The sequence below is a fragment of the Suncus etruscus genome, chromosome 9 (genome assembly GCF_024139225.1).
Source record: "Suncus etruscus isolate mSunEtr1 chromosome 9, mSunEtr1.pri.cur, whole genome shotgun sequence".
Taxonomy (NCBI): domain Eukaryota; kingdom Metazoa; phylum Chordata; class Mammalia; order Eulipotyphla; family Soricidae; genus Suncus; species Suncus etruscus.
In genome coordinates, this window is record NC_064856.1 from 30,919,181 (window position 1) to 30,934,330 (window position 15,150).

The window sequence follows — 15,150 nt, forward strand, 5'->3', positions numbered from 1 at the left end:
GAGGGTGCCTACACCTCAGAGGGAGCCATAGAACCTGAATTGTCCATCCACTGTCACTCAAGCCTTGGCGTGGTACTTAAGAGATGCCTTCTCATTTGTGGGATTAAGAAATAGTATGGTGGGGCTGGAGTGAGCCTAGGATGGACCACGGTTTGATCCCTCTGCATCCCATTTGGTCCCCCAAGCCAGGAGCGATTGATTCCTGGGTGCATAGCAAGGAGTAACCCCTGAGTGTCACCGGGTGTGGCCCAAAAAAGTATGGTGATAGTACTCGAGGACTAGTCCATCTAGGCAGCTTGCCACAAATAGTGGGGAAGTGCTTTTAGGGCAGAGAAGGGACCTCTCTGACAATGACAGATGGAAATGATGGCTCTGGACAAGAATGGGTTACTAAAAGGAGATAAAGGTGTGATAAGTATGATACCTCCTCAGTAATAATATTGCACACTACAGTGTCTAAAAAATGGAGAGAGGGAAGAAAGAAATGTCTGTCATAGAGGCAGGCAGGGGAGAAAACAGAAGGGAAACTTAGGGACATTAGTGGCAGTAAATGTGCACTGGTAAAGGTGTTGGACATTGTATAACTGAAAAGCAGTCACGAACAACTTTATATCTCAGTGATTCAATTTAAGATTTTACTTTTTAAAAAATGTCTCTTGGAGCTAGAACAATAGCACAACAGGTAGGGTGCTTGCCTTACACACAGCCAACCAAGGTTCAATCCTTGGTATCCCATATGGTCTCCCAACCCTGCCAGTAGTGATTCCTGAATGCATAGTCAGGAGTAATCTCTGAGCACCGCCAGGTATCCCAAGCCCCCACCCCTCACAATGTGACTAGAAGCCAGAGTGATAGTTCAGCAAGAAGGGTATTTGCACATTACAACAAAAAATGGCACTTAGGTTCTCACAAAGGTGTGAAAAAAGTGCCTAGTTCAGAAGTCAGAGGAATAGGCCAGACATGGCCTGTGGTACTGTCTGCAGGTAGCACTTATGTCTTGGAGAGTCAGTAAATTGGAGAGGTACCAGTGTAACCTTACGTGACCTAAACAGGGTCACATTGGAAAGAAAGCACTCAGCCAGCACTGGGAAAAGTTTTCTCTTTAATGAAAGTTTCAGAAAATTGTACACATAGACATGGCAAATAAATACTAAATTCAAAAAGCACACACTCTTCAGCCATGAGAAGAGTAAAAATCTGACTCGGTTCCCCACGCCTTGGAGGCAGCCACACACCAACCCTTTGCCCCCTCCTCACTAGAGTTCCAAATGGTCATGTTGGCGGTCTGGAAGTGCCTTGGATTATTTTTTAACAGCTTGCTCAGATCTCTGCACGCCATCGCAAGGCTTCGGAGACCAGCTCTGGGTCCTTGCATGCCTGCACCCCATGCTGACTCCTGCTCATTCTGTCAGAATGAGCCCTTTCATTAGCAGCACCTGAGTGCTGTTAATTAGCTGAAACGAGGGGTCCCACAGCTCACCATGGCCTTGTTGCAGCTGTGAGTAAGCCAGCAGCCCCAGCGCTGGCCTTCCCACCACTCCTGCCCACAGTCTGTCTGCATTCACCTGAGCAAGACCAGCCAACTAGTCATCACCATGGGCCCAATCTTGGCCTCTTGGTTTTTGTGTTACACTCAATAGTGCTCAGGGGTTACTTCTGGCTCTGCACTCGGAAATTGTTCCTGATAGGCTTAGGGGACCATATTGGATGCTGGAGGTTGAACTCAGGTTGACCATGTGCAAGGCAGACAAACTCCCTACCTGCTGTGCTATCACTTTGCCCCCAATGTCAACTTCTCTTTGGGAGCTACTACAAGCTCTGCTTAGGGAATCTTAACACTCAGCCCAAGAGCATCTCTCCAACCCTGTGATGGTCTTTAACAAACTAGAAGTGCCATGCCTCTGCCTGCAGGGAGACCGCCAGTTCAGCACCCTCACCTCAGAGCCTTTATGCCAGGCTTCTCCTTGCTTGGCCATTACCCCTCTGCCTACTGACTACCCTGGCTCTGCCTCTGGGAAAGGCTAGGCCACCCTAATGCCAGCGCCAAGAGTGCAGTGCCATTGTGCAGTCCTCAGTTTACCAGGCTCACCCCTTTGCTCTCTGGGCAGGAGCCCCATGTAGACTCAAGGCTTACAACAGGTGTGGAGCCTGAACATTGTTCAGCAGCTCACAGTGTCAGAGTGCAGGGGTGCAGTACACACAGCAGGCCCTGCCCTGGCCAGTATGGCTGGACAGCAGCAAAGAAGCCAGAACTTAATGCATCCACTGGGGTCTCTTAAAATACTGTGATTTCAATGTCTGGCTCCTGGCTCAGGGCAGCTTCTCTCTGTTCCGAGCAGATTCTGTCCATCTTCTCAAAAGCCAAGCGTCCTTTTTCCCCTGAATGAGAAAAAGGATGGATGAGGGCCTGCTTGTCCCCTACTTTCATGCACCCTGGAATGAATGGGGAAGGAGGGGAGGGATCATATCCTGGTCCTTCACTCTTTCATCTGAGCTGCAGTCAGACACACTAGCCCTGCCTTGCACCTTCCACCAGGAAGGAGGCCAGCCTTTGGCCAGGTGCTGGAAATGGGTCCAAAATGCTATTGTGCTCGTCTGTGGCCTGAGCACCCCCTTCCCAAGGCCTCAAGCCCAGAGCTTGAACGGTACGGTGGCTTTTTACCAAAGGACAGTGTGGCTTCCCGGGCCGCTGAGCGCACGTCTTCCAGCTCAGACCAGCACAGGCTGGCAATCTGATCGATGCTTTCCATGGCCTGGGGAGAAAGGGGGAAGCCTGTGAGGGGAATTTCTGCTCTTGGGCAGAGAACCTCAGGAGCCCAGCAGGGTTGGCCTTGCCTGTCTTGGGGTCCACACACCACACCACTTAACCTTTTGGTTTAATTTTGCTTTTTGGTCTTTATTTTTGTTTGTTTGGGGGCTATACCCAGCTGTGCTCAGGAGTTACTCCTGGCTCTGTGCTCAGAAATCCCTCTTGGCAGGCTTAGGGAACCATATAGGATGCCAGGGATTGAGCCCAGGTCTGTCCCAGCTCAGCAGCATGTAAGGCAAACACCCTACTGCTGTGCTATCACTCTGGCCCTTGGTTTTGTTTTGGCTACTCAGTGTTGCTCAGGGTGTTTACTCCTAGCTCTGTGCACAGGGATCATTCACGGCAGTGCTCAGGGGACCATATGTAGTGCCGGGGATTAAACCTGGATCAATAGTGTGCAAGGCAAGCACCCTTCCCGCTGTATTACTGTTCTGGCCGCTGGGCTTAGCTTTTCATTACAAATGTTGCCAGCCAGGCCAGCAGAGATTGCAGGGGCATGTGTGGAGCCTTACTTGCTTCCCTTCTGGAGTCTCCCCTGCTCTCCCTGCTCTCAGGTGGCACTGCCATCTGTCAGCAGACCTAGTGCCCATCCTAGCTCCACTTCCTGTGCACTGGGCACCAGCTCTCATGCTCCCTCTGCCAGGCACCCCACCCCTCTGACTAGTCATTCACTCCATCCCACAGGCTCCTGGAATTTCCTGTGGACTCTTCCAGAAACCAGGAGGGGGGGGTTCATCGACTTTGGCTGTCTGCTAGACTTCTGCATCTGGCAGAGCTACAGGGTTTGTTTTAAGCAAGAGTTCCAGGTGCAGGGGAGCTTGAGGCTAATCCAGCACCCCAGCAGGCCTATTCTAAAGAGGTCTGAGAAACAGTGGCCTTCTTCCCATGGCCTGGAAAGACTTGGAGTTGCCTCAGAAGTGATGCAGAACCTGAATTTTCAGAGTTTTCTGTACAGAAAGGCTTATGATAGAAGAGTTAAAAAAAAAAAAAAAAGATTCAGTGCAGGGGCCAGAGCGATAGCACTGCGGGTAGGACATTTCCCTCACACTCAGCCAAACTGGGTTCTATCCCCTGCATCCCATATGGTCCCCCGAGCCTGACAGGAGTGATTTCTGAGTGCAGAGCCAGGAGTAACCCTGAACACCTCTGGGTGTAGCCCAAAATGAACAAACAAACAAACAAAAAAGATACAGTACAAATATTAGGCTAAAGCAGACATTTGGCAGAGACCTTCAGAACAACCAATGTGCAAGCCTGAATAACTCCAAAAGGGGCGTATTGCTGTTTCAAAACTATATTCAGAGGTCAGAAAGTATACAGTAAGTGGACTGCTTGCTTTGCATGTGGCTAGCCCTGGTTACATACTCAGTATCACATTGTCCTCCAACGACCACCTGGTGTGGCCCAAATTTCACCCCCAAAATTAAAGTGAGACCATACTGAACAGTCAACTCTGTGACATGCTTCCACATACAATTGCACACTACATAGACATAACATGCACACACACACCAGGATAGCAATAGTATTCCCACTAAGTTTGAAGATAATGTTTGATTTTCATATTTTTCTATTTTCCACTTTTTCTGCCTACTGTGCTGCTTGAGGGGACCCTGAAGACTCCACTTATGCCAGGATCTGCTCCCCTCAAACTGATCCAGCTGCTCACTCACCCCAAGGTGCTGCAGTGCCATGCAGGCCGCCTGCTGGAGCCGTGGTTCATTCCCAGCCAGGGCATCGGTGTAGAAGAGCAGAGCCTAGGGATGCGGGGGGGGGGGGGTGGGGGGTGCTGCAGTGAACCCAGATCAAGATTCAGCAGACCTTTGGCATCCGCTCCCCCACAGTGGGAGCAAAAGCAGCTCTTGAGTCAGGGTTCACCCAGCGCATCCGGAACCCACCGTCCACACAGGGTGCCAGATCCTGAAGCAAATGTCCAGGGTAACAGGGTGCCCTCTCCCACTTCTATCCATTCTCTGACTCCTCCTGCCCATCATATGACCACAGCCCAGTCACCTCCACTAGGAAACAAAACGGGCACTGCCACTGCAGTCTCAGGAAATAGGGGGGCATGTATAGGAGCTCTTTCCTACCAGGTGTGACAGCCCAGCGGTACCACGCAATGGCAATGCCAAATCCAGCCTGTTTGCACCCACTTGAGCTGCCCTGTTGCTTCTTGTCCCTCAGGAAACAGATCTTTCTGGGGCCCCACTCCCTCAACTGTGTGAAGATGCTTGCTTGGCATCTTGGAGGAAGCCTAGCCCTGCGCCCCAAAGCACAAGGCCCCTTCCTGGATCAGATAGAATTATAAATGCATCCAGGGGGACAGAGAGCTAGTACAGCAGGTAGGACACTTGCCTTGTAAGTAGCTGACCCAAGTTCAGCCGCAGCATCCCATATAGTCCCCCAAGCCCACCAGGAATAACTCATGAGCACAGAATCAGGAGTAACTGCTGATCAATGCCAGATGTGGCCCAAAAAGCAAAGGGGAAAAATAGCCATCTACTGCCCTATGGAAAATGGGGGGATGGACTGAGTTGAGTGATATCTTTAAAGCCACCATAGTTTTAAGGAATTAGGAGGGAAAGAAACAGACTGTGGTAATACCAGCTGTGTCTCACACACTGCAGGGCAGACTTAGATGAACTGCAGGGAAACAGGGAGCAAAATAAGTGGGGTCCAAAAGCTCAGGCTGGTGCCTTTTCAAGCCTTAAGTCTTTTTTGTTTTTGTTTTTGTTTTTTTGTTTTTGGGCCACACCCGTTTGACGCTTAGGGGTTACTCCTGGCTATGTGCTCAGAAATCACCCCTGGCTTGGGGGGACCATATGGGACACCGGGGGATCGAACCATGGTCCATCCTACGCTAGCGCTTGCAAGGCAGACACCTTACCTCTAGCGCCACCTTCCCGGCCCCAAGCCTTAAGTCTTGTGCCATGACCACCACTGTGTTGGGTGCCATGGAAAATCTGGGGGAGTTTCTGCTCCCTTTGGCAGAGTGTCTGCTCTCCTGGCTACCCACATATACGGGCCACATGAGCTGGCACTTGCCAGCCTCCACATTCTGATTCATTGTGGGAACGACGCTGAGTGTTCAGAAATGCTTCTGCATGTCATGGGAACAGTGCAAGGTACCCTTCAGACACTGGCTTGCATGTTGCTTTAGGAACAAACAGCATGGCATGTTATGGGCCTGTGCTTACTCCCAGGGAGAGGAGTGAGTGGACATAGCTGAAGTTCTCCAAAGTCAGCCTGACAGCCCATTGCCTTTTTCCAGGAGAGAAAGCTTCGCCCGCCTCATACCTACAGTCAGCCAACACACACACACACACACACACACACACACACACACACACACACACACACACACACACACACACCTTTTCCCGAAAGCTCTTGTTCCGAGCTGCGCTGGCGAGGCGGGCACTGGCTGTCCTGCAAGTCTGCGGGGTCCCGTCCAGCTGGAGCAGCGCCCAGGCACGAAGGGTCTGGGGCAGGGGCTGGAGCTGGCCCAGCCGCTTGCCCCGCAGCTTCCTGATGGCCTTCGCCTGCCCTGCACACTGTAGCTCTTCCACGAGTGTGACTAGGAGAGAACAGAGGAAGCCCTGGGTACCACCCCTGCCCCCCAGCAGGACCAGGCAACACCACCCATGCAAGCAAAGCCCTGTCTCCCAAAAGGTTGGTTGGTCGCAAGGAAACCTGGACAGACTGGAGAAGGGTATCCAGGCTGTCTGGCACCCTGAGCCGGCCCTGATCTCCCTTGCTAAACCTCTATGGTATTGGGGCTCAAAAGAGCAGCCAGGGCAGGAGACAGAGCCTGTCACTGTCACTCGAGGCCACCCACCACCCCTACCTTCCTTGGTGAGCTGTGCAAAGTGTTTCTCCAGGTCTGAGACTCTCTGCCTCTGCAGGTAGCTGTGAAACTGGAACCAGGTGACTGTCTGATCTTCAGGGAGCCCAGCTGTGACCAGTAGCCCCCCACAGCTGAGCACCTGCTCCAGCAGCCTGCGGCATGCTGGCAAGACACAGCCAGAGGTGAGGAGTAGGGCACGTGGACAAGAGGCCCTCAGCAAGGCAAAGCCCCTCTGGGGTGCATCTCTGTGTCCTCGCCTCCCACTCCCCCAAGTCTCAGGGTGCTGTGAGAAGGGCAGATGTGAGATCCGGGGTGGGAGTCACTGCTGCGGCCAAGGGTGGACCCACCCACATTCTTGCAGAAGTGCCTGCCAAGCAGCCTTTCTCGGGCCTGACACATCTCCCTCCATAAAGGTGCTGAACTCTGGGTTCTGAGGACCCGCCCCAGGGAAAAGCACCCTCCTGCTTACTTGGGGAGCCTCAACCGCAGCTGCAGAATTGCAAGGGGGAGAAGCTAGTGAGGGCTGGAATGGGTCAGGCTGGGAACCATGGGTCCTGCCACCTTTACCCCCACCCACCCCACAGTGCTCTCAGGGTAGGAGTACCTATTTCCAACTGTCCCGGGTACTTCCCTCGCACTCTGTGCACAAACATTCTCTTCAGCTGGCTCAGCAGCACTGGGGCAGGGCAGGCCAGGACCCTACCATGCTCTGTGCAGCCCCGCCACAGCTTCAGGCACCCCTTCCTCCGTGTGGCCTGAGGAAAGACTGAGAAAGCCTGGCTTGGAGACCAGACCTGGGTCCCGAGTCTTGGAGCTGCGTCTGGGGGCCTCTTCGCCTCATCCTTGGTCTCTTAGAAGCCTGACCGCATACCACAGGGTGCACTGATGACTGCTGCCTCCCCACAGTCCCGCCACTGTCCCCACTGGAACACCCCCTCCCCGCTAGCTGGGGCCACTCTGGACTTTGATCCCCAGCCCTACGGGGGTGAGCAGGCACTTACTCTTCTCAATGGCTGTGGCTGTGCAGGCCTTCTCAGAATCCATCCCTGACAGTGTCTCCAGAACCTGCTTCTGCTGGGCTGCCTCTTCCAGGAGGCATTCCTGGACCATCCTCGACAGGTTGGGAGAGGCGAGTTTCTGAGGGGCAACCACCATGCTCCAGGTTAGGAAGGAGAAATCCTACCAACGCTCTGGAAGCTGCCATGTGCCCACAGTGGTACGTTTTGAGGCAGCTCCTTACCCAGAGTGGGGGTAGGGTCTGCCTGATGGGGAGGACCAACTCTAGCAGGAAAGCAGGAAATAAGATGAGGTCCTTTGTCAGGCCTCTTGAGCCCTTGGTTCTAGCTGAGCCTGAAGCCCACCTTTGGGGAGTTTTTTAACCTGAGGCGATCCATTTTTCTTCTGCCTGAGCTCCTTTTGAGTTGATGTTCCAGAACCAACAACTAAAGGGAATCCAACTCCACCTTTAGCTCAGATCAAAATGTGGACAGGATCCATGCTCCAGGGACGTTCACCCAGGCCTGAATCCCTGTCCAGAACCTTCCAATCTCACTGGCTCTTAGGACACGGCTCTCTATATCCCCATTTTACTTTGGTTTGGGGCCACACTCTGGTGATGTTCAAGACTTACTCCTGGCTCTGAGCTCAGAAATCACTCCAGTGAGACTCAGGGAACCACATAGGGTGCTGGAAATAAAACCCAGGTTGACCACTTGCAAGGCAAGTGCCTTCCCCCACTGTCCGATATAACTTCCCTTCCCAACAGCCTTTGCAGAGAGGACTCCCAGCCCGATACCACCCCCCAAACAGGCTCTCACTCTCCAGTCCCTCTCTGACCTGCAGCAGAGCCTTGCACACTTGCAGGTGGACCTCAAGCAGCATGTCCAGCTCAGATACTTCGGCCGGAAGTTCCCTGGACATACTCGGAGCTGACTCTGGGGGCACTGTCCTGTCCTTCCTGAATGGGGAGAATTGAATGAATGTGTCTCATATGCCCATAGGCCATCAGCTCCCTCAGGTCCAAGGAGGCCCTCCTTCCTGAGGAGAGGTAGTTAAACTGAAAGGAAGCACCATTGTGCACAGCTGGTCCAGCCTCATCCTAAGACTGTGTGGTCTTTGGGAGGTAGCAACGAGGCTGAGACTCCCCCCCGAGTTGGAACAGGTTGGCACACTCACCAGGGACGCCCAAATAGGGCCAGGTCATCAAGCAGGAAAGCAGAACTGTCCAGGAGACACTCCATCAGGCTCTCGGCAGAAGCGCCTTTACGGCTGGCCACCCGGGGCTGCGAGAGAGACCATGCCTGAGGGCTGAGTCCTCCTCCCAAGGCAGTCCCTCCCCCCCCCCCCACCAAGTTTGCGAGTGGCTGGGGGACAAGGGAGACAGAGCTGAAAGGCCTCACTGGGGACACATCTGTCTCATCGAGGGGACCTTCCCCCAGGGGTTCAAAATATCGCTTCTGGAACACCTACTGTGTGTCCATGCCCTGGAGCAACAAGCTGCCCCTTTACTAAGAGCCAGGGAGTTCAACTGCAGTTTCTGAACATTTGCACTGACCTTGCAGTTGTCAAGCTTAAAACCTTTCGCAGAGGAACTACCAAGGCCATGGGTCACTGGACATAGTTTTTCGCCAGCTCTAAGACCACACCCCTATTTTTCTGTGCCTCTATTTTTTTGTTTTGTTTTGGTTTTGGGCCACACCTGGTGGCACTCAGGGGTTACTCCTGGCTCTGCTCTCAGAAATCGCTCCTGGCAGGCTTGGGGGACCATATGAAATGCCAGGGATCGAACCTAAGTCCGTCCCAGGTATCTGCGTGCAAGGCAAACACCCTATCGCTGTGCTATCACTCCAGCCCCTGTGCGTGCATAGATCTAGTGTGAGGCCCTGAGTTCCATCCACCCTGCTATGGTCCCCTGACCACCCACTGTGTGCATCTGGATGGGAGAGGACGAAGTCAAAACTGAGAGGCTCAGCATGCATGAAATGCCTGACGTTTAGCTGCCTTCTGAAAATCATGCCCACTTAACAAACAACACCTTGAAATAAAACCTGCAGCAAGGCAAGAATCAGAAACATCAGCTCAGCACCAGCGTGGTCACACTTGGCCCAATAGCACTAGGTTCATCTGGACCAGCTCGTCTAACACGATTTGCTTGAGATGGTCCCTAACAAGTCAGCCTGTGCTCCCAGACCCTCATCCCAAAATGTTGAGACGAAAAGTAAGTGGGAAGTGGAAAGCGAAGTGTTGGTAGATAGATAGGTCAGCAGCACTCGTGAGAGGCAGGGACAGGAGGCAGTGAGCCGTGCTTACACTGCCACATGGCAGTTGGTACAGTGGAATCCGGTAGAGTGGTAGGCTGTGTGGGACCCCGAGGAAATCTTAGGAAGTAGGTGAATGGAAGACAGAATCTATGGAAAATGAGAGCTGACAACGGCGCTGCTGCACACATGCAAACACACACACACACACACACACACACACACACACACAGGACTTCTCTAAAAGGTGAACTGAGAGGTGAGAAGCTATTCTTTGGGATAGCACTCACCTTACAGGTGAGGCCCAGGGTCCCATTCCCAATACCACAAAAAGTTGGGGCCCGGAGAGATAGCACAGTGGCGTTTGCCTTGCAAGCAGCCGATCCAGGACCAAAGGTAGTTGGTTCGAATCCCGGTGTCCCATATGGTCCCCCGTGCCTGCCAGGAGCTATTTCTGAGCAGACAGCCAGGAGTAACCCCTGAGCAACACTGGGTGTGGCCCCCAAAAAAACAAACAAAAAAAATCCCAATACCACAAAAAGTTTTTTGACTAAACTTTAAAACAACCACTTCAGGGCTAGAGATATTAATAGTCCAGAGGGTAGGACACTTGCCTTGCACTCAGCAAGACCAGGTTTGATTCCTGGTACCACAGAAGGTCCCCTGAGCCCACCAGGAATAATAATGCCTGGGCATAGAGTCAGGAGTGAGCCCCGAGCATCACCAGGTGTGGCCCAAAAACAAAAACAAAAAGTCAAAGATGTTTCCAATTCTTGCCTTGCTGCAGGTTTTATTTCAAGGTGTTATTTGTAAAGTGGGTATGATTTTTCAGAAGGCAGCTAAATGTCAGGCATTTCATGCAAGCTGACTCAAACTGCCCATGGAAGCCATGATTAGTATTCTGTGACTAGGAAATGCTACATAGATCCCCATCAATACATGTTCCCGGGAGTGTTCTGACTGCCTAAAAAATAAAAGATTACCATTGATAAATACAAAAGGGCTAACATCCCATATGGTCCCTGAGCCTGCCAGGGGCAATTTCTGAGCACAAAGCCAGGAGTAAAACCTAAGCACTGCTGGGTATGCCCCCCCTCCGAAAACACACACACACACACACACACACACACACACACACACACACACACACACACACACACACACGTTTAAAAAAAGACAGCCAAAAGGATACATTATAGCTAAGTGTTTTTCTTGAAGTTTTTGGACAGAGCCTTGTTAAAGACAATAGCAACGATCAACAGTGAAAATTTTAAGTCTTAGAGATGGATAGAAAAGTAATATTTAAACTGTCTCTCACAGCATAGGCTGTGAGTCAAGTGAGAAGAAATAGTCCAAACCAGCTTTGTGTTGTTTTTATTTTTGTGAGAGCCACAACTGGCAATACGGGGAGCCTTGGGGCGCCAGGGCCAGCCCACACTCTCTCCGGCTGAGCTCCAGCATGGTGGCCTCCTGGGTTAACTGATGTAGAGGCAGATGTTGACTGTCTCACCTTTGCTTTTCGTTTCCACAAATCGAAAAATTATTTTACCCCCAAGACTGTCCCAAACTGGGTCTGTCTCGAAGGTTCTGTGCGGAACATACAACCCTTAGTGACCTTTCACGGGGCCAGCTCCATCCCTGGGGTGTGCAGCCCCCACCATTCCCACGAGGGTCAGAAGCCTTGGGCCGGACCCTGGTTCTGGCCTGACCGGGAACAGAAGGCCTGCCAGGTGTCCTGACTTCCTTCTGTGACCTCCCTCCTTGCCTAGTGCCAGGCACTGCTGACCCCATTCAACAGACAAGCAAACTGAGGTCCCCTGGGGTCACACAGGGCTGGGGGCAGGCTGCCTGCAAAGCAGGGGCACCTCCCAGCTGGACACAGACATGGACCTACCTTGCACCGCTCCCTGAGGCCAAGAACCTGTTTCTGTAGCTCCCGGAGCTGGGGCTGGGCAGGCTCCAGGGTCCCCAGTAAATCCAGAACCTCCTGCAGGGACCCCTCGAGGACTGCCTGGGGCTTGTCCTCTGTGTCCCCCGTTTCTGCCTCCTCCTGGTCTTGCTGGGTCCCTGAGACCAGGTGGTGGTGGAGCAGGGGGGCCCCTGGCATTGGGGGGCACCCAAAGCCCAGGTTCCTCCAGCCAGGCTGTTCCACCCAGGGACCTCCAGACAGGTCGCCAATCTCCGGCAGGAGGCCTGGTGGCAGGGGCTCATCTAGGACCCCCTGTTCAGCGGAGGAGTCAGGGCCCACCACCAAGGGCATGAAGCCCACGTCCAAGGTGGATGCCGACGTGCTGGTCTCAGTATCCCGCGGGTCCTCGGAGCTGAATGAGTCCATCTCAGGGAGCTCCTGACTCGGGGCACGAAGGTCACCATAGGACAGGGAGCTTCGGAGGGAGATGGTCCCGGGCAGGGCTGGCGGGGGCAGCAGCGGCTGCAGGACAGACTGAGAAAAGACCAAGGACCAGTGTTAGTGCCTGCAACCATAGTCAGTGGCCCCTCGGGGTCCAACTCATGGCTCTGCCTAGAATATTCCTCACCAGTGCTCTGACTTCCCTGTAGTCCCTGGAGGGCCTGACTCAGGCATCCTTGCTGGAGACCCTTCCTCAGAGCCAATTTCTCCTTCCCACTGTGCCACTGCTGCATGTGCCACATGTGGGACACCCAGACACCACATTTAAGCAATGTTTCCCACTTGGCTCCAGCAAGCCCTCCCCTGCCTGTCCTCACTCAGGGACTTCAGGGTTTCTGGATACAGCTGAAAGAGAAGAGCAGCCTCGGGCAGATCCTGTGTCCACCTCATCTCCTCATTCTCCCAGAGTCCATCAGGGCAGAGCTATTAATTTGCTATGCATCACTCTTCCCACGGGCTCAACTCAGCTTTCTTTGTTCTTAACACTTTTCATGGGAGTGCATAAAGAGTCCCCTCACTTGGAAGGGGATACATGGGACAATGCCTGGCCACCCCTAAAAGGAACTGAGCTCAGTCCTGGAGGAAGAACACAGGGCTTAGAGCACCTACAGGGTAAGGCATGTGATCAAGTTCAAGTCGCCGGTATCCCTCATGTGCTGAGCGTAACTGGCTCAGCAGCCCCCACTGTCTGAGCCTAGATGTACAGCTGTCTTCAATCCCAGCATTAAAGGCGATTTCTGCATCACATATAGTTGCATAAGCATCACAAAGGGGTGCAAGGGTCAGGAGACATGGAACAGCCTTGCACATGATCAACCCAGATTCAATCCCTGGCACCCCATTGGGTCCACCAAGTCCCACCAGGAGTGATCCCTGAGCAGAGTCAGGAGCAAGTCCTCAGCACCACCGGGTATGACCCAATGCCCTCAATAATAATAGTAAGAAGTTCACAATCATTAAGTAGGCCTGGGCAATGAGAGAGACCAAGTTCCCCAGAATAGACCTCAGAAGGAACCGAGAAGGCCCAGCAGACACCCCATGTCCACTGGGGGGAGAGGGGCAGGAGTGAGTGGGGAAGAGCAACACAGGGGTGCCCCCACAGAACCACAGTGCAGGGGCCTGAGCCCGAAACTACTCCCCCAGGAGGGGCCACACTGCCCAGCCTCAAGGGGTTACCCAGTCTGAGAGCCCCTGGATCACAGAGAGCTTGAAGGTCACCCCCAATCCAGCAGCCCCCTGGAGGCATACTCACCAGATAGTATCTTTCCCGGAAGCTAGGGGTGCTGGGGGGCGTCCAGTTGTACAGGGACCCCTTCCTGCTGCCCATGGAGAACTTGCTAGCCAAGCCAGGTGAAACTAGACAGCTCTCAGCATCCAGGGGACTGTGGGGTGAGTAGGAATGACAGATCAACCCAGAGGAGTCTGTTGTCACCCTCATGGAACCAAGAACAACAGGCCTCACTGAGCACTTGCAGTTACAGGAGGGACTCCAGGAGACAACCTCCTGACTGGAAAAGTAGCTCTGGGCAGCAAAGGTAAATTTGTGGAGGTTACTTACCTGCCCAGTATGGCCCAGGGTAGTGAAGTCAGATGGACCTATACCTGGACTACACTCAAAGACTGAGGGGTCAGGAGATGGGGTCAGCGGGTCCTGACCCCCAGCCTGAATGATCCCACTTGTGAGTGATACCTCGCCTGTCAGGGGACTCAGTTTTGCCATTTGTATGAGAACTAAACACCCTGACAGCCTTGTCCATCTCATCATAGGGCAGCAGGGAACCCCTCTTGGGCCTTCCAGGAGGACCAGCTGGAGGCTGGCTCCTACTAGGGTCCTTTGAAGCAGCGAGGAGACAGCAGGGGTGCCCATAGGCAACATGGGTCTATAGCAAGGCATAGCCATGGTCTGAGGGGGACAGAGGACAGGCCCTTCCCACCCCCAAAATGGGAAAACAGCTTTGATTGGGGAAGACTATGCACTCTCAGGAGTGGCCCTGCCCTGGGCAGGTTCATTAGGGAAAGGATATGCTGCCCTGAACTGACCCTGAAGACAAAGCCCCTCCACTCACTTCCACAGCACCTCCAGCTGCAACTTGATAGTGCCCAATTCAGTGATGTCCACCACGATGACCTGTGGCCTGGTTGTGAAGAACTCGGTGATGTCGCATGTCACAGCACCCACAGCCAGGGAGCTTAGACCACGAAGCTCAGTCACCTGCAGGGGCGCAGTAGTGGGTGGTGTCCCATGCTCCTCAGCTCTGTCCTCCCAGGGCCCACACCAAGGTCCCCACCCTATCTTAGCCCCGTCCACACTCCACCCATTCCAGGCCCGCCCACTCCAGTTCTCTCTCCACACCTTAATCTCCAGGTTGTCATGTAGGGTGGGGATAAAAGCCTTGTCCTCTTCGTCCCAGGTCTGGCTGTCATCTGACTCTATCCGGCCCCTCAGCTTCCAGCGCTGGCGACCCAGGCGCATAAGCACCTGTGGACCAGGTCAGACTATCATCAATGCCCAGTTGGGACACTCTCCCCCAGGACCCTGGTTCTCAGTAGTGCCCAGCCCTAGAGTAGAGTAGAGCTAAGATGGCGTACCTCGTACTGGTCTCCAGGACAGAGGCGTGCATAGCCCACCAGGCCTGGAATAGAAAGAGAGAGAGGCCTGGTCCCTTCCTACGCCAGGACTACAAACCCTCAGTGAGTGGGTTGGGGGGGGGGTCCCTCTGCCTGGAATCTCAGGGGAGAAGGAAAGCTATCATGAGGAATAATAGTCAGGCCTGGGTTTTCATAGTTCACTCAGAGGGTATAGGGTTAGACTGAGGCCTCAGGTCCT

General features: G+C 53.5%; 1 protein-coding gene across 1 annotated transcript in view; it reads right to left on the bottom strand.

Annotated features, from left to right (window-relative positions):
* Window positions 1-1,412: 1,412 nt before the first annotated feature.
* Window positions 1,413-15,150, bottom strand: part of RIPOR3 (RIPOR family member 3) — a 66,568-nt gene continuing 52,830 nt past the window's right edge. The window contains exons 9-22 of the mRNA XM_049781365.1: window positions 14,913-14,956; window positions 14,677-14,802; window positions 14,390-14,535; window positions 13,576-13,705; window positions 11,808-12,356; window positions 8,839-8,938; window positions 8,493-8,641; window positions 7,658-7,793; window positions 7,261-7,422; window positions 6,657-6,818; window positions 6,184-6,386; window positions 4,483-4,566; window positions 2,663-2,753; window positions 1,413-2,379 (exon numbers count right to left, since the gene is read on the bottom strand). Coding sequence (XP_049637322.1) covers window positions 2,276-2,379; window positions 2,663-2,753; window positions 4,483-4,566; window positions 6,184-6,386; window positions 6,657-6,818; window positions 7,261-7,422; window positions 7,658-7,793; window positions 8,493-8,641; window positions 8,839-8,938; window positions 11,808-12,356; window positions 13,576-13,705; window positions 14,390-14,535; window positions 14,677-14,802; window positions 14,913-14,956 — 2,186 coding nt within the window. The 3' untranslated portion in view covers window positions 1,413-2,275. The remainder of the gene's footprint in view (window positions 2,380-2,662; window positions 2,754-4,482; window positions 4,567-6,183; window positions 6,387-6,656; window positions 6,819-7,260; window positions 7,423-7,657; window positions 7,794-8,492; window positions 8,642-8,838; window positions 8,939-11,807; window positions 12,357-13,575; window positions 13,706-14,389; window positions 14,536-14,676; window positions 14,803-14,912; window positions 14,957-15,150) is intronic.